We start from the raw sequence: 26,990 nt of genomic DNA, 5'->3' as shown, positions 1-26,990 counted from the left end.
CTCCCCTGGGCCGCAGGATCCCCTCCACAGTGCCTCTTCCAGGAAGCCTTCCTGGATGCCCATTCCCAGAAAAGGTTCCTGACACTTCAGGCTCACACCAAGCTGTGCCTGCCCAAGGTAGGAGAATCTGCATTGCTCCCTACCCCAGATGACTCATCTATGTCATGTCCAGAACTATGTGTATGCCCAGAACCACCCCCCAGGGCCCAGCTTCTTGGGGGGAGTTAAATGGATAACTCTTGAGTGCTCCCCACATGCTGGGCACTTTACCTGTATCATCTCATTGAATTCCCACTCTCTTCCTCTGCCCCATTAGACAGATGGGGAAACTGAGGCTCAGAGGAACTGGATATTTTGCTTAAGAAGTCCTTCTTGATTTAAGGTCCTACAGCCAGAGAGGTGGGATCTGAGCCCTAGTCTGCCCAAGCCTGTGCCCCTCACCCGGCCCCCGCTGAGGTTTCAGGGTCACACACACACGGGCCCATCTCACCGGGACACCATCACGAGCCTCACACATCTGCGACACTGAGGTCTGGAACTCGCCGATGAAGTCATGGCCTCCGTCGTTGTCATAGTCGTAGCACATGACCTGGGATGGGTCCAGCGAGGTCACCTCAGAGCAGCCCCCAAGGACGTGCTCTCCAGCCCTCTCAGCTGCCTTAGCAAACCCCATGTCTTCCTTTTTCTTATGCTTCCCCAAACCCTCCAGCATCTGCCTCGCTGGCCTGGGATGACACTGTTAGCTCCTGGACTGTCTCCTACAGGAAGCCTTCCATGATTGCTGGCAAAAGGGGCACCCCAGCAATGGAGGCTGTACACTCTGGAGCAGGAAGCTTAACTCCTTATACACCTGTCTCTCTCCGCTCCTCATCTGTCTGGGGCTGTGATCTACCTGTCTTCGCAGGCCATGGCCTGAGGCCCTCCCTAGACTCTTACTTTCCCTGACACAGGTACAAAAAAAATCCCAGTTTTCCATGCTCTCTAATCTAGCCACCACTCCTAGGAGGAAGGCAGGAATTATCATACCCATGCCACTGACGGGTAAACTGAGGCTTCAAGAGAGAAGCACTTGCCCCAAGTCTCGCAGTGGCAGTAGTCGACCCAGAACTAGGTTTCCTAGTACTGTGTTTCAGAATCCCCGCCCTCGCCTTGCTGGCTTCCTCTCCCCCATCTCTCAGACATGGTCCCTGAGGGTTTTTAGAGACCAGTATTCATTGTCCTCATCAGTTGTCCACCTCAAAACACCACAGGGACAACACTTGGTCACCTCCAAGGTGTTTCCACAGTTGTTATCCCAGCTGGTAGCAACGCAGCCCTCTGGGAAGAACCAGACAGACATTCTGTTCCTGTTTTAGAGAAGGGCTCACAGAGACGGGAGCCTTGCCCAGATGGCTCAGAAGGTCAGGCAGACCCGAGACGAGAGCCCAGGTCCCCTGTCTCTCCCCCTATATAGGTTCTCCTTTCTACCTTGATAAGAAAGAGCTTTGGGGGCCCCTGGGGGGCTCAGTCAGTTAAACATCCATCTCTTGATTTCAGCTCAGGTCATGATCTTGTGGGATTGAGCCCACACTGACAGTGCACAGCCTGCTTGGGATTCTCTCTCTCCCCCTCTCTCTCTGACCTTCCCCCGCTTGTGCTCTCTCTCTCTCAAAAATAAATAAATAAACTTAAAAAAATCCTAAGTTAAGAAAGAAAGAAAGAAAGAAAGAAAGAAAGGAAGGGAGGGAGGGAGAAAGGAAGGAAGGAAGAAAGAAAAGAAAAAAGAAAAGAAAAGAAAGAAAAAGAAAAGAAAAGAAAAGAAAAGAAAAGAAAAGAAAAGAAAAGAAAAAAGAAAAAAAAAGAAAAGAGCTTTGCCAAGGCATCCCCAGAAAGCCTCAGATAGACTGGGAGGCTGGAGCTGGCAGGGTGGGGTGCAGGGCTCCCAGCGTCCCCTCACCTGGATGGGCTTCTCCATGTCCCCATCACACAGGGACACCAATGGCACAGTGAATGGTTTCCACACAGGGTCCAGCGTGTACTTGATCACCTGCAGGACGTGAGGGCCAAGGGTGAACTCAGGCCCAGGGCAGCAGTGCTCTGGGGTGGGATCCGATGGGGATGGGGGTGGGGAGACCCACGACCATGCTTCTGGGGATGGAAGTGAGGATCTCTGTGGCGGGGAGGGAACAAATCCTTTGGGCACCATTGTGGCCTTTCCTGCTCCCTGCATCACACACAGCCCCATCCTGAGACACTGGGGGTGGCCAGACTAGAGACCCACTGGCTTAGAGACCCCCAGAATCCCATGCACCCACCTCAGTCCTGTGAACCAGCATCCACTTGCCATCATCTCCCGGTTTATAAAACTCAAGAAATGGGTCTGACTTTCCAAAGAGGTCCTGGAGGAGGCAGGAGGATGTGGGTGAGGGAGGCACGACTCTGGCGGATTCAGATGAGAGGTGGGGTGGCCCAGCCGCTGCTCCCAACCCAGGCTCAGGTGTGGGAGCGGTGGGCAGAGCCAGTCGCCTGGGGCCAACCAGCTCCCCCACCATCCTGGTGTTACCAAAGCCTGTGTTCAGAGACCCTGAGACCTGGAGTCCGCAGGAGCTACAACGTAGACCGGCCGGGACTTCCAAAGGGCAATTGTTTCCAGTGCAGGGCGATGCCAATGGGAGGATGTGATTTTAATTTATTTTAGTGGGCATCTGAAAAACTGAAACTATCCCAGCCCATCACAGAAGGGAGATGATGTCCTCTGGAAATCCATTTATTTAAGTTAAAAAAAAAAAAAATGTGTCAGGGAACATTCAGGGAAAAGAACTTCCCAGGCAGAGGGAATACCAAGGGCAAAGGTCCTGAGGCCTTTGAGGCCTGAGGAGAGTGCCTGATGTAATCCTGGAACAATGATGAGGCTGATTTGGCTGAGGCAGAATGAAGGTGGGGAGAGTAGAAAGGGTGAGGTCGGGGGTGGGGGTGGGGGGCTGTGGACAGGGGCGGGGCCCCGTATGTTACTATAAGGATCCTAGCAATTTATACTGAGACAGGGAGTTCTAAGCAGTGGGTTTCCAGTTACGTCTTGAATACCTCTAAATAACGGGAAACTCACTACCTCAGTGGTAAAGAGGTTCTAACTTGGTCCTAAGCTACGGACTTGTTCCTGGATGCGGGGTGATAAAGGTGATAGCCAGAAGCACCAGGATTAGGCCGCACACCCCTGGGCTGGGGGAGGGATACTGCTCCCTGATGGAGAAACCCCTCCTTGCCTGCCTTACCTTTTTGTCCAGCTTCCTGCCCGCCAGACTCAGCGTGATGACCTGGTTGTCTGACAGCTCCTGGGCAGCAATCTGTAAAGCCACAGGAATGTGAGGGGTGGGACCTGCCCCTCTGGCTCCCCCTGGCGTCCCGCCAGGCAGAGTGAGCACGGGTGCTCAGGAGTCAGTTCTCCAGGGCTGGGAAGGGGAAAAAAGAGGAGGGGGAGTACCGGGCCACCCTGGTCATGCCCCTTGTCTTTTCAATGGAGGTTTTCCAAAACCTCCATTGCCATCTTCTGGAAAATGGGGTAACCCATCTGAATATGAGGAACCAGAAGTGACTCCGTGTGGCTCAAGAGAGGAGGCCATGTGAAGCTGTTACCAGACATGAGGGGAGGTCTTGAGCCTTGGGGAGAGGTTCTGGGCCAGGGAGCAGCTTGACAGGCCCCCTCATGCCCCACTGCAGACCTCAAAATGCCACGGCATTGGGGGATTCCAGCAACCTAACCGTGCAGCTAGGGAAACTGAGGTCCAGGAGTCACCTGAGCTCCCTCTGCTGTCTTGTCAGCTCATGCTGTCATCTGTCTTCCATGCCTTCGCCATTGGCCATGACCCTATGGCCCCAACCCAGCCAGTGATGGACCAGCTGAGTCACCTTGGAGGCTACCTTTGCCCTCTCTAGGCCTCTCTCTGTCTCCGCTTCCTCACAGGGTAGCAGGGAACGCCCTTGGGCCAACAGCAACACAGGTGAGCTGGGTCCTCTCTTGGCTAGGGCTTCCTCTCCCCCCACACCTGTAGGACAGCCTTACCTACAAGATACTTGACCTTCCAGAACTACAAGGAAGCCAGGCTGGATGCCAGGCTCCCTTTCCTCTCCTCCAGCAGAGACTTGCTCAACCACCTTGCAAGATAGGTCCTATTACTGCCCCCATTTCACAGAGTTAGGAACTGAGGTTTGGAGTGGCACGGTGGAAGTGCTAGGGGTAACAGTTACACCAGCCGGGCTGATTTCCAGGTAGAGGGGAGCTGGCTGGTGAAGGCATTTAGATGAGGAGGTTCTGAACCCCAAGAGGTTGGGAGGAGACATTCAAGGCGGCAGGAACCGTGGATAATGGTCTGTGATATGTGTGGTATACTAAGAATTCAGTTTGCCTTGAAGCCAGAGTATGCACACGAAGGCGTAAAACACGGCTGAGGCGGGAAAGCAAGGTGGGGTCCCTCACAGCCTTGAATGCAAAGCGCCACGGGCAGTGGGGAGCCAGGGAGGCTCCAGAGCAGGGGTGGTGACTGTATATGAGCACATATAGGCTTGGCCCTCCTCCCTCTAGCTGGCCAGTTCCTCTGGCCTCATGCGGTCTCTGAAGGGAGAGAATCTCACTGAGCCTCACCTCCCCAGGGCACTTCCTCTCTGGGCTCCAGGTCCCTCATCTGTAAAACAGGTTTCCCAGCCTTCTAGGAGACCTTGAGGACCCAGGACTGTTCCGAGCCGAGGGCCTGCGTAAGGCTGGACTCATTGCGCATCACTAGAATCATTGCACATCCCATGGCTGGAACTATTGCGCATCCCGCGGCTGGAACCGTTGCGCATTGCAGCCGCAAACAGAGCTCCACGGGTCAGGCGCTCCTCAAAGACCCCCTAGGGCAGGCCAGGAGGGGAGGGCCAGCTGGGAGGGCTAGGGTGGACTCCAGGAATGAGTAGGAGCGCCCCTGCCCTGGGAGTAGGAGGCCACAGGGGCCTCTAGCAAGCCCCCTACTCCCAGCTTGGCAGCCCCCAACGCATCATATGTGGAGCCAGGAGCCCGTTGCTAAGAGACCTGTTGCTAAGTTGTAAGTTGGGCCTTTTTACTCCAAACAAAGCTGGTGATTATCTGGCAGGGAAGCAGCCCATTGATGGGGGAGGGCAGCGAGCAAAGGCGGAGGGGTGCGGAGAGCAGGGAGGGGGCTGGTACCGTAATCAGGCCCTTCCCTGCAGGCTTGTCATTCATCAGCAGCAGAGGCCGAGTGATCTTCTTGCTGGAGACGATCTGGGGTGGGGAAGGAGAGAGGAGAGTGGCGCTCCTGAGGGTTGGTGGGGAGGAAAAATGCTCAGCAGTCACCACTCACAGCACGCGCATGCACGCGGCTTCGGCTCCGCGCTGGCGCTGGCGGGTCGCTGGCTACACCTCCCCATGCAACCAGCAACCATGGCTGACTCCAGGGCGCAGCTGAGGAGACAGACGCCCAGAGGGGTTAAGACACTCGCTGGATGTCCCACAGCTGGGGCGCAATCCCTGCAGTCCACTCCCACTGACCCGGTTGCCCCCAGGCAAAGGCTCTTCCCAGGCTCACACTCTGGAGGCCCCTGCAGGGAGTCAAGCCCCCTCACTGCCTCCCCCAAAGCCACCTACAGACCCCACCCTCCTCAGGGTGTGATCCTGATGGAGAAGAGCAAATCCTATGTATTTTCACGCTCCGAAGAGAGAGGACATGCACACAGCGCTCGGTCGGCGATCAACACAATAGAGAGAGGAAGAGCAGAACACGTTGTAAAGTTGCCCCTCCGCCATCTCTGTACCCCATCCCCACACTCTTCCTGGGCCACCCTGGTCCTCGGTTTCTTGGGTGGGGGTGGGGGGGATGCCAGTGTTTCTTTGTGCTGCCGTGCGCACGTGCTGGTTTTCCTCCCCAGTCCACTCTTGCCCTCGCCCTTCCCTACCTGCTCGGAGCACGGTGGCCTTCATCACCCCGCGCGCAACCCTGGGCTGTGGGTACAGCCACGGGGCGCGCCAAAAGGCACCAGACGACCAGGAGGAGAGCAAGGCCGAGCGGTGGTTTGGCAGACCTGGTGCTCCCACGGCTTCAGCTCTAGTCCAGAGGCCTCCATGCCGTGGCCACACCTCTCACGGGGCCCTGGCAACCTGCTGCCCGCCCTGCCCCCTCTCCAGGCTACGGGCGGTCCTGCTGGTGGCAGGTGCCACCAGCTCACCCTCCAGCTCTCTCCTCAGTTACCCTTTGAGGGCGAGGACTCCAGGCAGAATCCCAGGGACACACCCTGCTTCTCACACAACTGTGGGCCCTTGCGTTTTTTCCATCCCATCTCCTGGAAGGCCCAGGCCATTTTTAATGTGCACTGTTCCTCCATCATCACCACAGACTAAGCAGTCGTCAGCAGGCCCCAAGTGAAATGGGGGGAGACTGAGGCCCAGAAGGGGGTGGAGGCTTGCCCAAGGGCACACAGCAAAAAGGGCTGGAACTCCTAACCCTGCAGTCTCCAGCCTCGATAACCTCACCAAGGACTGAATTGGATGGGAAAGTGTGGCCCAGAGAGAGAAAGGAAGTTGCCCGAGGTTACACGGTAAGCCAGCCACGGAGAAGGATGCCCATGGGTGCCGTGGTTGCTGGTCAGGTGCTCCTAAGCCAGGAAGTCAAGACTGCATCTGATCACTTCTGACAATCAGCAGTTCTGGCCACATGGGGTCCCCATTCCTGTGTGGCAACAGCTCGCAGGCACCGTGCTCAGTGTTTTCCACCGAAAACTCTTCAGCCTGGCCCCAAACCACCAGGCTGCTTACCCCCTTTCGTGCCTGCTGCCCCCCAAGCCTATCCGCATTTGTGATGCTACCTCGAAAGCCAGCCAGGAAAATGGGGCCAGGGAAAGCAGGTGGCAGCAGAGGCCCTCTCCAAGGGACTGCCCTGTCCTTGGGAGCAGGGTGATGCCCAAGGTGAGGACTCCCTTGCCCTCGTCCACCGGGAGGGGCCCGGCTCACCGTGCCCAGGCTGCAGGAGAACTGGCCCAGGAAATCATGCTCATCGAGCTGTGTGCTGGACTTGTCCTGGTCAAACAGGGCGAACTTGAGCTTCTGCACCTCCTCAAAGTGGTAGTCGAGGACGAACTTCTTGGAGAACGCGGGATTGAGGTTGTTGACGGCAGTTTCTGTCCTGTCGTACTAGCAAAGGGGCGGGGAAGCAGGAGCCTGAGTCAGGCAGCTGGTTCAACCCTTCTCGGGCTGCCCGAAGTCATTCAAACTTGCTGAACACCTACTCTGGCAGGCCCTCGTGGCCAGTTACCTGGGTGGCTGAGGTAGTTATTACTCCCGGCTCACAGATGAGGACACTGATGCACAGAGAGGTTAAGGGACTTACCCAAGATTGAACAGCCAGACGGGCAGTGTCAACATTTGAACCCAGGTCTGGCTCTAGCACGGACACTCTTAACTCTTCGACTCTGGCTCCACACCAGGTGCCAGGGGAAGAGCTTGAGCCATGTCTCTGCCTAGGTAAGTGGCAGACAGTAAGTCCCTTTCGCCATCAGAGCCTCTGTTTCCAGTTCTGTGCAACGAAGGGATTTGACTATCAGTGCTTTTCAGCCTTTTTATCTTGGAAGAACCCTTTTTTCAAACCACATTTCACATGGAGGCTGAGGGAGGGAACAGAAAGAGGGAGGGGTACTTAGGGGCAGGTGGGGGCAGATGTTGGTACGTTGTACAGATTCCTGGAATGTCCAAACTGGGAACTGTACAGACCAAATCCCCCCCTCCCCCCCCACTGTGGAAACCAAGGCCTGGGTAAAGACAGCGCCTTGTACTGTGGGTCAGCGGTGGGGCTGGGACAAGAACACTGCCTCCTGGCCTCTACACTGAGGCCCCAAACCACGGACTCTGGGCGATAGTCTATTTTGGGGCCTGGGCTATGTTGATTTTTCCTCCCACCCAGTCCATTTCCGAGGGCTGGAGAAGCAGGGATGGAAGAAGTCTTGGCCCTGGGCTATTTTTAGCCAGGGTGGCCAGCCTGGGTGAGAGACAGATTGTCAGGGGTGGGGGGTGGATGCCACGAGTGGGGGTGTGGTGCGGTGGGGATTACACCATTCCCTGAGGGGTAGGCGGAGGTCCCAGAGACCCGGCAGAGGGAACCAGGGTGCTCCGGACATGCTGGCTTTAGTCCTCGGCTGACCTCATGTTCCACCTCCCGCCTCTGGCTGTATCACCAATGCACTGGGTGACACAGAGGGGCCCCTACCCACTCTGGGCCCGTCTTCCCTCTGTGAAACGGGTCAACAATCTCAGCACCAGTTCCTTGGCATCGTGAGAAGGAGCCAACATCTGTGGAAACTCTTTGTAAACCACAGTACGTTCACTGGGCTGCCCGCTGTGGCTCAGCTGGAAAATTATTAAAAATAGAAACGTATTTTGGAAATTTTACATGCATAAAACTATCTCAAAGGCTGGACACCAAACGGTTAACAGTGGGTCTCTCTCTCTCTCTCTCTCTCTCTCTCTCTCTCTCTCTCTCTCTCTGACACACAGGTTTCCCACCTTTGCTGATTACTTTCTTTAGGGCTTGTATGTATTTTCTAAATTTACTACAATGAACAGAGACCCGTTTTGAAATAAAAACAAAGCCTCTTTTAAAACTTGAAAGTGCTAACAGTTTGCATTTCTCAATATCCTTCCTCAGGCTGCATCTCTCATCAGCCCACAGGCCAAAGTTTTCCAGTTCAGAAGTCCTCAGCGCCATCCACAGCCCCAGGTCTGGGTCTCTGCAAGGTAGGCGGGAGGGAAAATATCCTCATTTCACAGATGAGGAGACAGGCTCAGAGAGGGACAGCCACTTGCCCAAGGCCACACAGCGGGGAGTGACAGACCTAGGTCTTGGCCCAGCTCTGGGACCAAAGACTGAGTTCCCCATTTCTCTGTTTGCTTTTCACTGACTATATGCTCATTTAGGAATAAACATGGCGGGGGGGGGGGGCGCCTGGGTGGCTCAGTCAGTTAAATGTCTGACTCTTTTTTTTTTTTTTAATTTTTTTTTCAACGTTTATTTATTTTTGGGACAGAGAGAGACAGAGCATGAACGGGGGAGGGGCAGAGAGAGAGGGAGACACAGAATCGGAAACAGGCTCCAGGCTCTGAGCCATCAGCCCAGAGCCCGACACGGGGCTCGAACTCACGGACCGCGAGATCGTGACCTGGCTGAAGTCGGACGCTTAACCGACTGCGCCACCCAGGCGCCCCAAGTGTCTGACTCTTGATGTCAGCTCAGGTCATGATCGCATAGTTCTTGAGTTTGAGCCCCACGTCGGGCTCTGCACTGACAGTGTGGAGCCTGCTTGGGATCTCTCTCTCCCTCTCTCTCTCTCTCTGCCCCCCACCCCACTCATACAAGTGTACTCTCTATCTCAAAATAAATAAATAAACTTAACAAAAAATAAATGTGGAAGGTTGTTTTAAAAATGGAAGCATTTTGTAAAACCCTAAAATATATTTTAACTATATATTACAGTAATTTAAAATATTATGATATGAGGGGGTACACCTGGGTGACTCAGTGGGTTGATTGTCAGACTTTAGCTCAAGTCATGATCTCCTGGTTCATGAGTTTGAGCCCCACATAGGGCTCTGTGCAGACAGTATGGAGTCAGCTTGGGATTTTCTCTCTCCCTCTCTCTCTGCCCCTCCTCTGCTTGCGTGCATGCTCTCTCTCTCTCTCTCTCAAAATACATAGATAAACTTAATAAAATATTATGATATGAAACAATATAATTATAAATCTAAATCTATGAATTATAATAACTTACAAATACAATTATTTGAAATAATAATATAAGTACAATTTTTAAAAATGTTTATTTATTTTGAGAGAGAGAGAAAGAGAGAATGCAAGCAGGAGAGGGACAGAGAGGGAGGGAGAAAGACAGAATCCCAAGCAGGCTCTGCACTGTCAGCACAGAGCCTAATGCAAGACTCAGTCTCGTGAACTGTGAGATCATGACCTGAGCCAAAAGCAAGAGTCAGACACTTGACTGAGCTACCCGGGTGCCCCTAAAATCCAATTTTATTTTTTTTTTAATTTTTTTTCAACATTTTTATTTATTTTTGGGACAGAGAGAGACAGAGCATGAACGGGGGAGGGGCAGAGAGAGAGGGAGACACAGAATCGGAAACAGGCTCCAGGCTCTGAGCCATCAGCCCAGAGCCCGACGCGGGGCTCGAACTCCCGGACCGCGAGATCGTGACCTGGCTGAAGTCGGACGCCTAACCGACTGCGCCACCCAGGCGCCCCCTAAAATCCAATTTTAAAAGCAACAATCCCTCCAATGACCACCACCCTCCAACGACCTCCAAGGGTCTGTCTAACCTGGAGGTCCCAGGATCCAGTGGGACCCCCTCCCCGGCAACCTAGCCACCCTCCACCCAGCCAGGGCACACATGGAGGGGGCCTCACCTCAATCCACCTGCCATCGTTCTCTGTAAAGAGGACACAGAAGGGGTCAGACTTGGAGGTGACATCCCGGTCCAGCAGGTTCTGGCCACTCACTGACAGTTCCACCTTGCACACACAATACTGGGAGCCCATGGGGGCCGCCCCCGCTGCCGGGGCGCCCCCACCGGGGATGTAGGCCATAGGGGCTGTCGGTGCTGGCAGCAGCTCCTGGCAGTCTGGGCAGGGAGAGAGGTGGGGGTCAGAGAGGGCACAGACATCCGCTCTCCCACCCTACCCCGAGGCGGTGTCACCAACCTGACCCTTCCAGATGCAGGTAGAGACGGAAGGAAAGGTGTGTGCATGGGATAACACAAGCAAAAGCTTGACCGAAGGAGAATGAAGAAAAACAGGTCCTTAGCAGGCATGTTTAGTTTGAAGGTATTATCTGTGCCGGTTAACTGTTACATACACAAGTCCAAGGTGCCCCTGCCAAATCAGCGACAGATCACAGTGGACGTGGGCACCTAAAATATTCATTTTGCCAGGAAAACCTAGGCTTCTCCTGAGCAATTAACAGTTTGGAATCGTGTGGCTACCATGGGGCTTATCATTGCTCAGGTTTCCCTCATTGCTTTGGCCACTAGGAAGCTCACTTCTGATAACTTATCCAAAACTCGACTTTGTTCATTGCAGTCTTGTTCATCTTGTATCCTGGGCCGATGCACAGGGACTGAGGCACAAGGAGGCACTTAGTGTATGCTTGTTGAATAAAAAAGAGGAACGAGTGTCTAAATCAGTGAACGGACAAACCCTCCACATGGCTCAGATTCTGCCTGAGTTGGTCATTATTCCCAACATAGAACTCTTCCGCTCGTACGTGACTTCCCCAGATTCCATGCCCAGGGCCTTATGTACCCTTCCACTGTCACAGCTAATTACTGGCATTTGCTTACGTTAAGCAGTTCTGTTTTCCAGCAAGCGCAGAGTGTTCATTTGGAGCAAGTGAAGACAAACCCATCTCGGGGGTGGAGGGGAGCTCTGGGTTCCGCCCATAACAAGGCCCTGCGGACAAGCCATCTGGCTCTCTGTGCCTCAGTTTCCACTTCTACCCACGAGACATCAAGATACAGCCTTGCCGAACTCCTGTGGTCAGGTCTCTTCCACTGGCTCGTGTGTAGTTAACACAAGCCCTGACCCCATGTGGATGAGGCCTTGACTAATATTTCAGCCCCTCCCTGCTGAGTGAGTACCCAGCCCTGTACTCCCCCAGGGGGGAGAGGTAAGAGAAGGGTGTTCCCTCGGGGGGGACGCGAACCGGACTTACTTACTCACAGTGTTGACCACGAGCTGGGCACATGATCTGCACCATGTCTCTAATTCTCATTCAGTCTTGTGGGTCAGGGACTAATATCACCCTGTTTTCCAGACAAGGACCCCGAGGCTCGTTCATCCACTCTAGAGTGTTTACTGAGCATCTACTAGGTCCCAAGAACAAAGCCAGGACTGGGATCCCGCAGTAAAAAGGCTGCCCAGTCTCAGCCCTCACAGCCTGGCTGACGGCTCGGGGACAGCAGCCAGGTCCTGGGGGTACTGGGACTTTGTTCTGAGTGATGGAAGTCTCAGAGGGTTTTAAGCAGAGAGGTGACATGACCTGATGTGTGTTTGGAAAAGCTGGCTCCAGCCCCTGTGGGGAGGAGGGGATCTTAGGCTAGGAGAGGCAGCAGGGGGGCTGGCGAGGAGGCTGCTGTCATCCAGGGAGGAGGGACCAAAGCACGCCCACCCGTCTCCCTCTGACCCCAGCCATAGCCCTGAGGCCATAGCCATGACCCCTGAGCGCCAGCCTCTGGCTGGGCAGACAGATGCCCCAGTCTGCGTGAGGCCCAGGCCAGTGTGGGGCTGGCACCAGAGGCCCCTCTCCCTCTGCAGACACAGCGAGCCCCGGGCACGCCTGGGAGGACCCGGACAGTGGCAAAGCCAGTCCTCAGCCCTCTCCCTCCCACTGTCTGTCCCGACAACCTCATCATAATCACGCGAGCCCGGAGCGTCAGGGCAGCACTGCAATTTGCCTGCAGGATTTATTCTTGTCGTGTAAAAATTAGTTTCCACTGGAGGGGCCGGAGGACTGCATTCACTCTCCCCGAGTGCAGCTGGGTGGCCTTCCACATGGGGGCGGGGTGAGCAAATCCTCGACCCAGTCAGGAGGGCAGAGGGGATAGGGACGTCCAAGAGGGACACCTTGCCCTGCGGCTGGGAGAACACCTGTTTGTGCTCACAGCTGCCCTGAGGTGGGGTGGGTCACAAGAGTCACCCCCATTTTACAGATGAGGAAGCTGAGGCCCAGAGAACAGAGGTCATCTGCCCGAGGTCTCACAGCCAGGTAACCGCAGAGGCAGGGCATAAGCTGGGTCTCTCTGGCCTCCCCAGGCCAATCTGCGTGCTTCTGGCCGGGGTAGGGGTGCTGCTGAGCGTGGTAAGGAACTAGGACCTGGGTGGGGACAGAGGGGAGTCGGCCAGGCAGAGGGAACCCCAGTTCCTCTGGAGTCGCACTGTCCGCACTTCTGGGGTCATCGCTGAGGGGGTGGGTTCCAGTTTACCCGCCTCCTCTGCACCTCACGGGCCCCCTTCGTGACACGCTAGACGGCCCCACAAGGGCCACCTGTCCCCTGCTGCCAAGTCAGAGGCATCTATTTTCCTCCTGAGGGGTGTCAGGACGCACGCCAAGGCTGACACACTTCCTGTGCATGGACACACGTGTGTGGTCACACACACGCACATGTACACACGCCCCAGACCAACACAGGCAAAGGCACGTAGGCCTATGAACACCGTGGGGCCGCTTCTCCCCTGCCCTCCCCAGTCGGAGCCACTGTCGTCACTCCAGTGTCCCCGTGCTGTCCTCCTGCCCCACACCGGCTCCGGCCTGGCGGAGGGCATGGCAGGGAGGGCCAGGTCACAGGGGAGAGTCAGGCTGGGCCGAGCTCCTCGGACTCCACCGTGACTCCACCTGGTCTAGCTGGCAAGCCCTGGCTAGAGCGAGCAAGGGGTGGGCAGGGCAGGGGCACGTCTCCCCCAGCCAGGGCTAGGTTCCCCCGTCCCCAACTCACCCTCTGGCTGGAAGCTTCTGGATCCCCGAAATGGGGAGCACATGATGTCCGGAGTTGGGGCAGGCGAGGGTCAGAGTGGGCCCCTCTGTGCCAGCCCGGCAGCGGGCAGGCGGGCCGGACCCTGAGGCCTGACGCAACGGAAAAAGAAATCACAGCTTATGCTGGGCCAGGCCCCCTCCCCTCCTACTCCAGCAAGAGGGCAGGCGGGCAAGGTGTCATTAAGGGAGGGCTGGGCCTGCCATGCGCATCTGGGCGAAATGGAAACCTCCCTGATGCAGCACCCGCCCCACAGGTCATTTGAGGTTACGGGCTGCACAGGGGGCATGGGGAGCCAGGCAGGGCCTGCTCGCAGATGGTCCCGATTCTTGGCCCAGATGGGCACGGGCCTTCTAGGGCGACCGGATCCCCAGGGAAGGAGCTGGAAGCCGGGGATAATACAAAACTAGTAGTTGCTTTTACGGATGGGTCGGCTGAGGCAAAGAGAAGGCAGGGCTTGGGGATTCCCATTCAGTCATTTCACAAACGTTCCTTGAGTGCCCTGCGGTGAAGGGTAACGAATGAACAAGACACAGAGGCCTCGGCCCCCACAGGCTCTAGTGGCCCCAGCTAATACATCTTGCCCTTCGGGGAGGACAGGATGGGATTTGGAGACGCTGGCGCTGAACCATAGATCTAGAACATTATGGTCTTAGCCAGAAACCTAGGAACCCATCATCCTTGACCTCTCTCTTTCCTTCCCCCCACCCCCCGCCACTACCCATATCCCCCTGCTGTGTAGATTCCACCTCAAGATGCAGCGAGCAATGTCCTTATCACCCCCTCCCCCCCTTCCGCTGCCTTGGCCCAGCCAGACCGCCATCATCTCACGCCCAGCCATGCACTGGTCCATGACAGATCTCCCGGAGCAACGAGGAGCCAGAGTGAGTCTTTTACACATGCAAATCAGAGGCTACCACAGTTCTACCTAAAAATCTTCCAGTGGCTTCGCCTTCCAGGCCACACCAAACCCAAATTCTCTCCAGGCTTATAGGGCCCTGCTTGACCTGACCCCATCTCATGCCACCCTCCCCCTCCCCCTGTCTGTCCCAGCTACACGGGCTTCCTCCTGCTCTGCAAACAGGTCAACCTCTCTTCTACCTCAGGGCCTTTGCATTTGCTATTCCCTCTGCCAGATGTGCTTTTCTTCACAGGATGGGTCTTAGTTGTCAGAGGCCTTCCCTGGTCACTTGAGCTAATGCAATTTCTGTCTCAACACAATCACAACCACACTGTTCCCTTCACAGATCATTGTAATGTGCAGTCACTTTACTTGTCTATTTGCCTGTGTATTGTCTGTCTGGCCCCCTAGAACATAACCTCCACGAGGGAGGGATCATTCCTGCTTCTCTAGCACCTAGGGCGGCCTCTGCACATACCGAGTGCTGAATAAATGCTTGCCAATGAATGAGGGAGGGAGAGAGCCCGCCATACAGGCTCTTTAATCTCCAGCCCCAGAGAAATCACAACCACGTCTCCCTGACATACATCACAAATATCACAAAGCCATTACTCAAACCCTGGAGCCTCAAGATTACTCCAAGAGGCCAGCAGGAGAGGGCCTCATATCCCACTTTGCAAGAGTGGAAACTGAGGCCCGAGAAGGGGCAGTGGTTTTTCTAAAATAGGGAAGGATGATGCTGAGGCCGAAGGCCACGTTGCCTGACTCTATCCTTTCACCCACTATTGGTTCCAGTGGTTCAGGACCCAGGGGCTGGGCTGTGCGCCTCACTCACTGCAGGGAGGAGATGGTGAGGCCAGGAGGGTTCCCGACTCAGAGATGGGCAGGGACAAGGAGACACCGAGAGGCAGGCACAGGGAGATGGGCAGTGGGGGTGGGGGAGGCAGACAGCTGAGCTGGAGACCTGGAGAGCCAGCTGGGGAAAAGAGGGGATAGAAGGGAAGGGAAGGGCTGACCGAGGTGCTCAGGGAGGCAGCAGCCCCCACCCCAGAGTCTCAAGTGGTGGGGACGACGGGGCAAGTGTAACAATGGGATGGCCTATCAGGACTTCTGGTGGGGGGATCACTTGCTGCATGAAAAAGCGTCTTCAACTTGATATTTAGAAGATGGAAAAGAAATTCTGTTTTTGGTGCCAACTGTGGAACAAAAATGCTCTACAAAGTCTTGTTAGTGGTAGTAACAAGGACAGGGGCTCAGTCCTCTGATCAGTACCCCCAACAGTTAAGAGCACAGATGCTGGACTCAAAATGCCTGACTTTCAATCCCTGGCTCTGCCATTTATCTGCTGTGTGACCTTGAGCAAGTTACGTAACGTCGCTGGCCTCAGTTTCCCCCTCTACAAAATGGCAGACGGTGAGAGTGCTCCCGGGGGGTATTGCAAGGAATAAGTGCAGTAAAGCACTTAGAATGACAGTTTGCAGCTTGTGCTATTATCAGCAATTCTTGATGGCTGGGGGAAGCAGGGCAGATCAAAACCCCAGGAGATACGTGAAGTTTGCAGATTATGTAAAGGGGACAAAGAGTTAAAACTGGTTGAGAAATATGGCCTTAGGTTCCCCTTAACTGGAAGACACAGTGCTGGGATACCAGTGGAGAGCAAGGTGGTGGATGGGGGGCCAGGGAGTGGATAACGGATTCAGACCCCATAAGGTGCATCCTTCAGGGCCTCTGGGTCCTTATCCATGCAGCAAATCCCACTCAGTGGGGTTTAATCACTGACCACAAAGGCTCCAGGGGCGATGGCCCTAGGCTCTCATGGCTCCACGTATTTTCCCAGATGGGCCACTTCAGCATCTCCTGGGAGCTTGGTAGAAATGCAGCATCCTGGGGGTGCCTGAGTGGCCCAATTGGTTGAGTGTTTGACTTTGGCTCAGGTCATGATCTCGGGGTTTGTGAGTTCGAGCCCCACATCAGGCTCTGTGCTGACAGCTCAGAGCCTGGAGCCTGCTTCGGATTCTGTGTCTCCCTCTCTCTCTGCCCTTCCCCTGCTTCTACTCTGTCTATCTCTCTCTCAAAAATAAATAAAACATTAAAAAATTGATACACACACACACACACACACACACACACACACACACAAATGCAGCATCCTGGGTCCCACCAGAACTGCTCAGTCAGAATCCCTAGAGTGGCACTTAGCAACCTGTGTTTTAACAGCACTCCTGGTGATTCTGCGGTGGGCTAATAAAGTACACACAGACACCAGGGGGGTGGCCAGGTGGGCATCTTGCTAAAATGCAGATTCTGATTCAGCAGGTCTGGGGAGAGACCTCCATGTCTGCATTTCTTTTATTATTATTATTATTATTTTTTTTAATGTTTATTCATCTTAGAGAGAGAGAGACAGAGGCAGAGACAGAGAGACAGAGGGTGAGTCAGGAGGGGCAGAGAGAGAGAATTCAAAGCAGGCTCCGGGCTCTGAGCTGTCGGCACAGAGACCAACACGGGGCTCGAACTCATGAATCGTGAAGTCAGACGCTTAACTGACTAAGCCACTCAGGCGCTCCATAATATCTGCATTTCTAACAAGCTCCCAGGTGATGCTGAGGCCACCCATCTGAGCCTGAGCTCCTAGATCAGAGGTTGCAATATGGCCACCCAATGGCTGACCATGTGTCAGGGGTGGCTCTGCTTAGCCCACACTCGGCAGAATAAGGCAGACGTTGTATCTGGTCCTCATACAAGGACTGTCAGCCTCACACACGGAGCCTGCAGGCCAGGTCTCTGCAGATCTCTGAGTTTGCAATGTTTGGTCTAGAGGGTGACACCGTGAGCTGGAACCCTTGGCTAACCAGATGCCTGGTCCCCACTGGCCCCAATGGCTGCACTGGCTGAACTTCTGGGGTCAGATCATGTCTCAAATATGTCTAGATCTAAGTTGCTCCTTCGCCCCATTTCCTAGATGAGAAGATCCACAAAGACAGATGGTAGCTGTATTAGGCTTCCCCAAAGAAAACAGAACAAATGGGATATCTATATATATAGAAAGGGATTTCTTTTAAAGAATTGGCTCGTGCAACTGTGGGGGCTGGCAAATTCTAAATCTGTAGGACAAGACGGAAAGCTGGGAATTCAGGTCAGAGGTGATGTGGCAGTCTTGAGTTCAAAATCCATAGGACAGGACAGGACAGGCAGACTAGAAACTAGGCAAGATTTCTATGTTTCAGTATTTTTTTAAAAAATGACTTACCCCCAACATGGGGCTCAAACTCAGAACCCCAAGATCAAGAGTTGCATGCTGGGGCGCCTGGGTGGCTCAGCCGGTTAAGCATCCGACTTCGGCTCAGGTCATGATCTCACAGTTCGTGGGTTCAAGCCCCACGTCGGGCTCTGTGCTGACAGCTCAGAGCCTGGAACTTGCTTCGGATTCCATGTCTCCCTCTCTCTCTGCCCCTCTCCCGCTCACACTCTATCTCTCTCTCTCAAAAATAAACATTAAAACAATTAAAAAAAAAAAGAGTTGCATGCTCTACCAATTCAGCCAGGTGCCAGCTGTGCGCCCCTCTATGTTGGAGTCTTGGGGCTGAATTCCTTCTTCTTGGAGAAACTTGGTCTTTACTTTTATAAAAGGCCTTCAATTGATTGGACGAGACCCACCCACATAATGGAGGGTAATCTGCTTTAATAAAAGTCTACTGATTTAAATGTTAATCAGATCTAAAACAATACCTAGACAGCAACGTCAGACTGGTGTTTAACTAAACAACTGGTCACCAGAGCCTAGTCAAGTTGACACATAAAATTAACCATCACTACAAACTTCAGCCTCTGGGAGACCTGCCATGGGGAAGAAAAACAGGGTGCTGGGGCTGGAGTTCTGGGCCAGCCCTTCCTAGACGTAGGAGATGGGTGGGCCTACTCCCACCCTGTCAGCTGGAAGGGAAGAGAGGAGGTGAGTGTGGCTGTGCTGATGGAGAGATAATAATAAAATGAGAGTAATAATAATGTCCGCCCCAGACCCTGTGCCCAATACCTGATGGGCTTAAACTTCTGCGGCTTCACAGCATCCTTAAGCAAGAGGTTAGGATCACCCCCATTCTCCAGATGAGCAAAATGAGGCTTGGAAGGATCTGCAATCCAGAGCCTCTGCTAAGATGACTCTGGATAAGCTCGGTCCTTCTGAATCTTAGTTTGCTTATCCATCAAACAGAAAGTAAAAAATGCCTAACACACTGTAAGTGCTGGCTCACAATGAGGAAGACCTCTCCGTGGCTCTGGGCCGTTCTCTGGACGACATCCAAGCCTCTCCCCCCCCCCCCACCCCTGACAGAGCCCCTCCCACTTCCGGCTCCAGCTGTGGTGTCCACCACACAGAGGTGCAGCAATGCTTCTCCACCATACTGCATATGCTGTTCCACCTGCCTGGAGCGCCCTTCCCCCTTGTTTACTTTGCTTTTTCATTCTTCCAGCTCGGCTCAGCAAAACCAAACGCAAGTGATACTGCTGTGCCCCCTCCCACCTCCCCACCGCCCCTCCCAGGATGGCCAAAAGGAAAAAGGCTGACAATAGCAAGTGGTGACAAGGGCGTGGAGCACCTGGAACTCTCATGCTGCCAAAGGGTGTGTGCCCGGGACGACCGCCTTGGAGGGACGTTTGGCAGGGTCTACGTAAGCTACGCGACGGAGCCCCTGTGATGAGCCAGCAACGCCCCACAGAAACATGCGCCTGTGTTCACCAAAGGACGCCCCCCCCCCCCTCCGCCCCGCACCGACTTTCACGGCAGCACTATTTACGGTAGCTCCAGACTGGATGCACCCTGAACACCCCTCATCAGGAGAAGGGATAAAGAAATGTGAACACCCACGCAGTAGACTATACTGCTGGGGGCACGAGGGCAGAACGAGGGTGCCAATGATCCGGACGGGTCTCACGAACACGCTGAATGGAGAAGAGCAGACATAAAGGAGCGCATGGTCCTGATTTCATTTATACGAAGTTAAATGCAGGCCAAACGGATCTGTGCTGCTGGAAGTCAGGAGGGAGGGGTGCTTGTGACCCGAAGGGGGCACCAGGGGGCTTCGGTGATGGTCACATTTCTCTTCCTTGTCCGGCTGCTGCTGACAAATGCTCTGGTGTGTGGACAGTCACGGAGTTGTACATGTGGGATGTCTGCTCTATTTTGTATGTTTTATAATGTGATAAGACTCAAGGACTCCTCTACAAAGCCCCTCCTAAGCCCCTGGTCTGTGGGGGGGGGGTGGGCACTGACATCGTCACCATTTTGTAAGTACTGGCTTAGGAGATGTCACCGTCCTTTGTTGAAAGTGAGGAAGAGCGAAAAGGTGAAGGGGGACTACAGATTCTCAGAATTCCAGGGCTGGTGAAGTCTGGGATTTCAGAATCACCAGTCCCCCGAATCCCTGAGCCGAAAGGCTTTTGGTTTATCTGGTCCCACCTTCCCAGGCATACACCAACCCCAACATCCCACAGCCCCAGTTCTCGGAGTTGGGGGGGGGCGGCAGTCCAGCCCCAAGCTGCTCATACCCCTGGGCCCTTCCTACAAACCCCTGCCAGGGACAGCCCCCAGAGTGGGCGGGCCGGCTCCCAGGTGCGAGGTGAAGGGGGCATCTGGACACAAATCCACAAATCGCCTCTCTACCTTAGCTAGGCTCCCGGCTGCTATACTCAGAAGACACCGCACTCCCGACAGGCAGCCGGGCCATTATGGGGATAAATATAGATGCAGACAGCACAGCGTGGAAGCTGCAGCAGGGGTCTGACACCCCTGGGGTCCCCAGCTTCCATCAGACCACACCCAGGGGAGGCTATTCTCTGCAGCCCCCACCTAATCACTAAGCTCTGGCCCCTGGGGAAGGGGGCCTCCCTTAGGCCCCTGGTTCAGCTCAATCTTGGTCCAAAGGGCTTGACCCCGTGTCTCCCCAGCCTATCCCTCGAGGGGCTGCTGCAGCAGGCTGCACGGTGGCCTCCAGCCCACCCCCCACCCCTCTGGGAGTCAGGAGTCAACGCCTGCTTCTGCCACCTCCTCCCTCCTAGGCCTCAGCTCCTTCATCAGCAAAGTGGAGCAGGTGATGGCCTGCTCTCCCACCTCCCAGGAAGCGCGACAGAGGACGGGTGTAGATATACTCTGGGATACAGAAAGTACTTCGGGAACTCGGGAGTGGGTCTGGCCAAGCTCGGAGGGTGGACCAAGCTAATGGAGGGTGGAGGGCATGGTGACAGTGAACACCAGCCAAAGTCATTCCAACCTGGCTTCATTTGTAGGGGGCTGTGCGGCAGTCTGAGGGACGGAAGCCGCCCTGGGCCTTGCCCTGTGGTGCCCATGCCTACCTGGGAACTACCACGGGGAGACTAGAGACAGGCGTGCCCAAAAACTGTGTTTTTGGAATTTTTCCAAGTTCCTTCCCCTCTCTGTGCCTCAGTTTCCCTGCCTGTGAAGAGCCTGGGCTCCTTCCAGCCTTGAGGAGTCTCTAAATACCCCTCAGTCTTTCCTGGGCTGCTCTGAGCCTCAGCCCCAAGCTCCCACCCAAAATCTCTGGACTGATGGGCCCTGAAAGTCATCGGGGCTCACCCAGTACCGAATCCCCTCGTGGGTCCCCGCATGGGGGTTAGACCTCTGCTCACCCCTCCGCATGTGGGGCTCTCCCTACTCTTTGTTAATGGTGTCTTACAGTTTCAGTAGCTTTTATGCTGCCCAGCCCACACCCTGCCACACTGAAGGGATGCCCCCTGCCCCTCCTCAGCCAGACAGCGCGGAGAGGTGTCTGTGAGCCAGACAGCAGGTGCTACTTCAGGCCCAGGCCCTTCTCAGCAAGTCCTCCTGGTCAAGGACATTGCCATCTGTTCTTCAGCTCTGGGTCCCAGCTCCCAGGAAGTCCTCCCTGAGGAGAAGTAAACAGTAGCATGCACTGGGCGTACCTGGCCCTGCCCCGAGGTTGACAGCATTCTGTTTAGGCCTCCCTGCAATCCCAGGACATGTGCCCTCTTACTAGCATCCCATTTTACTGATCGGAGAACTGAGGCACAAAGAGGTTATGTAGAGGTTAGAGGTTGAATTATGTTCCCCTCAAAGCTAAGTTGAAATCCTACCCTCCTAATTCCTCAGAATGTGATCTTATCTGGAAATACAGGAGCTGCAGATGTGACTAGTTAAGATGAGGTCATACAGGGGTAGGATGGGCTGTTAATCCAATACGACTGGTGTCCTTATGAGAGGGACCGTATGAAGACACTGAGGGAAGGAGACAGAGATCGGTGTGATGTCCCCAGAAGCCTGAAGAGGCAAGGAAACACACCTCCCCTAGAGCCTTTAGAGGAACATGGCCCTGCCCACACCTTGAATTTGGACTTCTGGCCCCCGAAACAGAATATATTTCTGTGATTTTGAGCCGTCCGGTTTTGGGTTCTTTGTTATAGCAGCGCTAGAAAACGAATACACTGCCCAAGGTCATCCAGCTGGTCCATGGCAAATCAGAGCGTGACACCAGGCAGCTGGGCTCCCTATGTGCACGCTGCAAAGCGCACCCCTTCCTGAGGGGCCGCGGGGTGACTTGGAAAGATTGCTGGGGCCCAAAGGAGGGAGAGGTTGAATGGCGTCTTCTGCTGGGAGCTGAGCATGCTCTCTCCTGCATCATGGGGAGGGGAGAGCAGGGATACAGTCGGCAAACCAGATGCCCCCAGCTCCCGACAAGAGCCACCGAAAGGAGAAAGAGAGCTGGGTCATAAGGAGAATGGGCTCTTGGAACACACGAAGCATGTTCCCAACGCAAGGCTTTTGCATGTGCTGTTTCCTCTGGGGCACGCCTCCCTCTTTCATTCAAAAATATCCACTGAGCACCTGCTGGGCACCAGGCACGGCTGGGATACAGCCATGAACCAGAGACTAAGGCCCTGGATTAGCATGCCAGCTCGAATGTCACCACCTCCTGCTCTAGAGGCCTCCCTGAGCCTCACACACTGCACTCCCCCATCATTCACTCCACCTTGCTTTATTCTCTTTGGGGCATTTTCCACTATCTGAAGTCTTTCTGTCTCCTTGTCATTTGCTGGCCTCTCTCTGTTCCCCCCGCCCATTCCACTCTGAGCTCCATAGCCGTGCTCCCAGCTTCAGCACAGCCCCAGGCCCAGAGGAGCTGCTCAGTAAACATTTGTTGAGTGACGACAGGTGGTCACACAATGAATGGAAGGTGGGACCTAAAGCCACAGGTGGAAGAGGAATGACATCCATACACCGCCCTCTTCGGTTTACAAGCCCTTTCAAAGCTGCCTAAAGAACCCCATGAAGAGAGCAGTGGGGGCAGCTCGTGGTCTAAGAGTCCCCATTTCCTAGACAAAGAAGCGGAGGTCAGAGGGGTTAAGAGACATGGCCCAGGTCACACGGGGAATGGGGACTCTCCCCAGTACACCTCAGCCCCCTGAGTGGGCAGCCCATGGCAGCAGCTGCCACCTCAGTCTCCTCCAGCCCCGGGTCCTTCAGTGCCAGGCAAATCCCACCTTCTCCAGACTCGTACATTTCCCTCCTCCATCAGCAAGGCCGCTGCCCTGTGCCGGTCTCCCAGCACTTAGCAGGGAGAGCAGGGCTCCCTCCAGAGACCCGAGAGGGCAAGCTTATGACTCCTCGGGGCTCCATCAGCCAACATCACAGACTCCTTTAACAGGAGGCTACAGTGCGGGGCAGCCCCAGTCATTTATCTTCTCTAAGTGCAGGGAAAGGGCCCTGGACAAGATGGACACTATCCTCGCCTGTTCGTGGCGCTGACACTCTTTGGGAAGGGGGGCAGATAATAAGGTGATACACAAATGAATAAATAAGATGAGTGTAGAAGGTGGCTAACGCCCGAGAAAAATTAAGCAAGGTGATACATAGTGAGTGAGCAAGTAGCAGCTAATTAGCCTCATCTCAGACCCCGGAGGAAGAAGGTGAGGACAGAGCTAGGAGAGAAACACTCCAGGACACTGAAGAGCACAGTCCACTTGACTCCGCCATGGGAGCAGAGGCCGGGTGGCTCAATGAGGGGAGAGGGCACTGGGCTGACGACGAGAAGGCGCCTTGGACCCCCACGCAGTTCTGAGGCAGTGCAGGACCTCAGGAAGCCATGACCCCCCCCCCTTAGGACCCCATATTCTCCCTCTGGACAGTGGGGGTGGGACATGACTGTCCCCTTCTCCTGTTGTTGGCTGCCAAGATCCTAGGGTGACCCAGCCTCCTGGCTCCCAAGGAGCCCATCCTGTGTCCTGCAGGGGGCTGGGCAGGAGGGGAGGGAATCCTGTTCCCTTTCTGAGCCAATTCTCCAAGGCAGAGGGGGCTGGGTTCTTGAAATGATTGGCCCCGATTCAGCAGCTCCTGTAAGGGTTAGAGGGGGACAGAGGGAAGGAGACTTCCAGCAGGCAGACGGGGCCCTGGCCCTGGGCTGGGGGTTTCTCAGTAGGGGACGTTTCCTGCCCCCAATGCTCCCTGCTCTGACAGGAGCTTTTCTGTCACTCCTCAGAGCCCTGTGGGCCAGCCCAAGGTGCACGGAGGGGGAACACTTTTGCATCCAGCATCCCTCATGATGTTCTCTTTGGTAGAACCTTCCCACTCAGGACTCGGCACCTTGAACAGTCCAGAAGTCTGACATCTGGCTTCTGAGGCTCCTCTCTCCAGGGAGGAGGTGGGAGAAGGAGGAGCAGGCTGGCCTGAGAAAATCCCAGAAGGAATCCTAAATGCAGCTGCCCTCACAGGGATTATGGATATTCCCAGGAATAACGATACTCACAGTTACCAGTCACCGAGTGCTTACCACCAGGCCAGTCAAAATGCTGGCATGTGAACCCTTTGTCACCTAATTTAATCCTCACAACTACCTTTAAATAAATACACAACCACCCTAAAAGATCACAAAGCTATACAGCGTATTGTTCTCACTATTTTACAGGTATAGAAACAGAGGCTCTATTCCCGGCCCTCTTATGTACCTGAGTTTTTAATTTTCATGGCCCCTGGGAGGGGAGGGGTCCCTTGAAACACCACACTTGCCATTCATGAAGTGCACCCCACTTTGCAGAACCCCTGTCCCCCGGTTCCAGCCTCCCAGCAGCCCTAGAAACGGGAATGTGTCATAGTTTGCTTCATTTTACAGATGGAAAAAGCCCCAAGCCCAGTGAGTGACAAGGCACACAGACAGGAAGTGGCAGAGGGCAAGGAGAACCCAAGTGTCCACATTCCCAGCCCCTGGTTCTTTCCATGGAGAAACCTGCCTGAGTGACCGCGTGCCTGGGGCCAAAGCAGTGCTCACTGGGCCCTGTGCCAGAGGGACTGCAATAAAACCACTCCTTTATGTCTTCATGTTTGCACCCAGCCTCCAGGCACACAGGTCCTTGACAATTAGCCCATTTTACAGATAAGCACCAGGTCAGAGAAGAGGAAGGGCCCCCAGCCCGCCACCGGGTGGGCATTCAGCCCCAGGTCTCCCAAAGCTGGCCACAGACAGGTTGCAACTGCTGAAGGGTACAAAGGGGTTCCCACGTCCGCTCCAATTACTGAAGCTGTGGGTGCCCCAAGGAACAGAAAAAGCCCTCCATCCATGGATGACAGCCCACACTCCTAGGCAAGCAAAAACTAAGGGCACACAAAACAAAGGGCAGCTCACATTCTCCCAGATCCCTTGAGGGTGTCACTTCCCGAAATACGCAACAGGGCTGGGAGAATCACAGACACCAGGATGAACCCTCAACTGGCTACCAGAGCCCTGGGTTCCAGTTCCACTTGTGCTCTTGGGCAAATCACAGTCCCCTTTGAAGGAGCCCCTTCCCAAAGGCCTTGTCCAAGGAGGGGGGCAGAGGTCGGGGCTGGGATGGGATGGGATGGGAAGAGGGGAGTAAGACACCTCTATTCTCAGAAAAACAGGGCTGCGAGAAACGGAAAGGAAGGAGTCTTGCTCTCTCTCCCATGTCCCCTCACCCACCCCCCTTAACCACACAGGTGCCAGACAGCTTTTGCGAAAAAACTAGTTTGCAAACACACTTCGACTTCTGGGAAGCTGCCCAGCTCCACGCCCTCCCTTCGTAGCCTCTTCCTGGGCTGGGAGCTGGCTCTCCGGCAGTACGCTGGGGCGGAGGCGGGGGGGTGGGTGGGATATGGAGGTTGAGAGCAGGTTACGGCGAGGGGTGGGGGGGGGTGGCCAGGGACCAGCCCGACCTCAAGTCTTCGGCAGCTGGGACTTCGGCAGCGGGGACTCTACCTTTCCGGACGCTCCCAGGCTCCAGGGAGGAGGTAGGAGAGTCCCTACACAGCTGGGCTCCGACACCGAGGGGCACCACCCTCCTCCAGCACCCTTTCCTCTTTCCCCCACGGTGGTCCGGGCGCAGCCGGAGCGCCCCCGCGTGGCCGGGTCGCAGCTGAGTCACCCAAAGGCCAGAGCCCGGGTGCGCGCGGGTGGCGGGGGCTTCGGGTGTCACGGCCCCCGAGGCGGAACCCAGCCTCCTTCCAACCCGCCACCGGCTCCAGAAGCCGAGCCGAAAGGCCGAACTTAGCGTTCGCGCCAGGGCGCCCCGCCCGCCCCTGGCCCGCCCGGGCCCCACTCACCACGGGTCCCGCGGGCGCCGCCGCCCTCACGGCGTGGTCGCCGCTGCCGCTGCCCGCGCTCCGGGCCGCCGGGGCATCCCGGGGCGCTCCTCTGCTTGGCGGGGCCCGCGGGCGCGGGACGGGCTCAGGGCGCTGCCCGCGCGGCCCTGGCCAGCTCGCGTGCGCTCCCAGCCGCCTGGGGTCCAGTGCTCCTCCCGGGCGGGCGGGCGGCGGCGGCGGCGGCGGCGGCTCGGGCTCCTCCCTCCGGCCGAGAGGGGGCGGGGGTGGGGAGGCGAGGCGGGCGCTTCCTGGAGGGGCGAGCGCTCCCCACGGGCGGAGCGGGGGAGCTGTCCCGCCCGCCGTCCGCGGCTCGGATCCCGCGGCTGGCGCGCCCTGGCGCTCCGGGCTCTCAGCGCCGCGGGGGCCGGAACCCGAGGGTCCGAACGCTCGAGGCCGGAATCCGAGGGTCCGAACGTTCCAGGCTGGGACTCCGCGGATCGGAACGCCTCTGGTTCGCACCCTCCCGGGCCGGTGCTGCCGGAGTCGCGGACACCTCCGAGTTCCGAGCACCGTGCGCTCAGGGCCGCGGACGCGGGAACCGAGGGGTGAGCTCAGCCCGGGCCTTCGGGGCCCCAGCTCGCCGCCTGCGGCCTCGACCCCGAGGGCCCCGCGCTGCGCCTTCGGGGGACACACCACAGGGCTAGGTTCTGGGCCGTACTGAGCAGCACTAGGACCGCAGTGTCGTCTCCCCCGCCCCCCAGTAAAAGAGCTCGGCATTTTCTTGTCGCCAGGCACTGGGAAGATGACACATATTTCTCAGACAGAAAGGATAAGATAAAGAGTTTGAACAGTGCCTGGGGCTAGTTAGCGGGAGCATAATTAAGGGGGGGCTTGAGGCCCTGGTACCGACTCCCCCCTTTCTGCGAAGGCCATCTTTTCCCTAGAAGAAGCACCGATTCTTGAGAAATGCATCTGTCGCC

At 55.8% G+C, this 26,990-nt stretch overlaps 1 protein-coding gene across 4 annotated transcripts in view; it reads right to left on the bottom strand.

The window, feature by feature from the left end:
• The window catches only part of CPNE2 (copine 2), a 47,833-nt gene extending 21,607 nt beyond the window's left edge, over window positions 1-26,226 (bottom strand). For all 4 annotated transcript variants that reach the window (XR_006961864.1, XR_006961865.1, XM_047078453.1 and 1 more), the window contains exons 1-8: window positions 26,032-26,226; window positions 10,431-10,645; window positions 6,977-7,156; window positions 5,180-5,254; window positions 3,252-3,323; window positions 2,295-2,378; window positions 1,937-2,026; window positions 491-589 (exon numbers count right to left, since the gene is read on the bottom strand). Coding sequence is in view for 2 of the 4 variants with exons in the window: in XM_047078453.1 (XP_046934409.1) it covers window positions 491-589; window positions 1,937-2,026; window positions 2,295-2,378; window positions 3,252-3,323; window positions 5,180-5,254; window positions 6,977-7,156; window positions 10,431-10,610 (780 nt within the window). In the remaining 2 variants the exon portion in view is untranslated. The remainder of the gene's footprint in view (window positions 1-490; window positions 590-1,936; window positions 2,027-2,294; window positions 2,379-3,251; window positions 3,324-5,179; window positions 5,255-6,976; window positions 7,157-10,430; window positions 10,646-26,031) is intronic.
• Between the last annotated feature and the right edge of the window lie 764 nt (window positions 26,227-26,990).

Source organism: Lynx rufus, unplaced genomic scaffold (genome assembly GCF_022079265.1).
Source record: "Lynx rufus isolate CCGP_SWC_20201006 ecotype Redwood Valley unplaced genomic scaffold, mLynRuf1.p SCAF_16, whole genome shotgun sequence".
NCBI lineage: Eukaryota > Metazoa > Chordata > Mammalia > Carnivora > Felidae > Lynx > Lynx rufus.
This window is presented reverse-complemented; position numbering and strand designations above follow the sequence as displayed.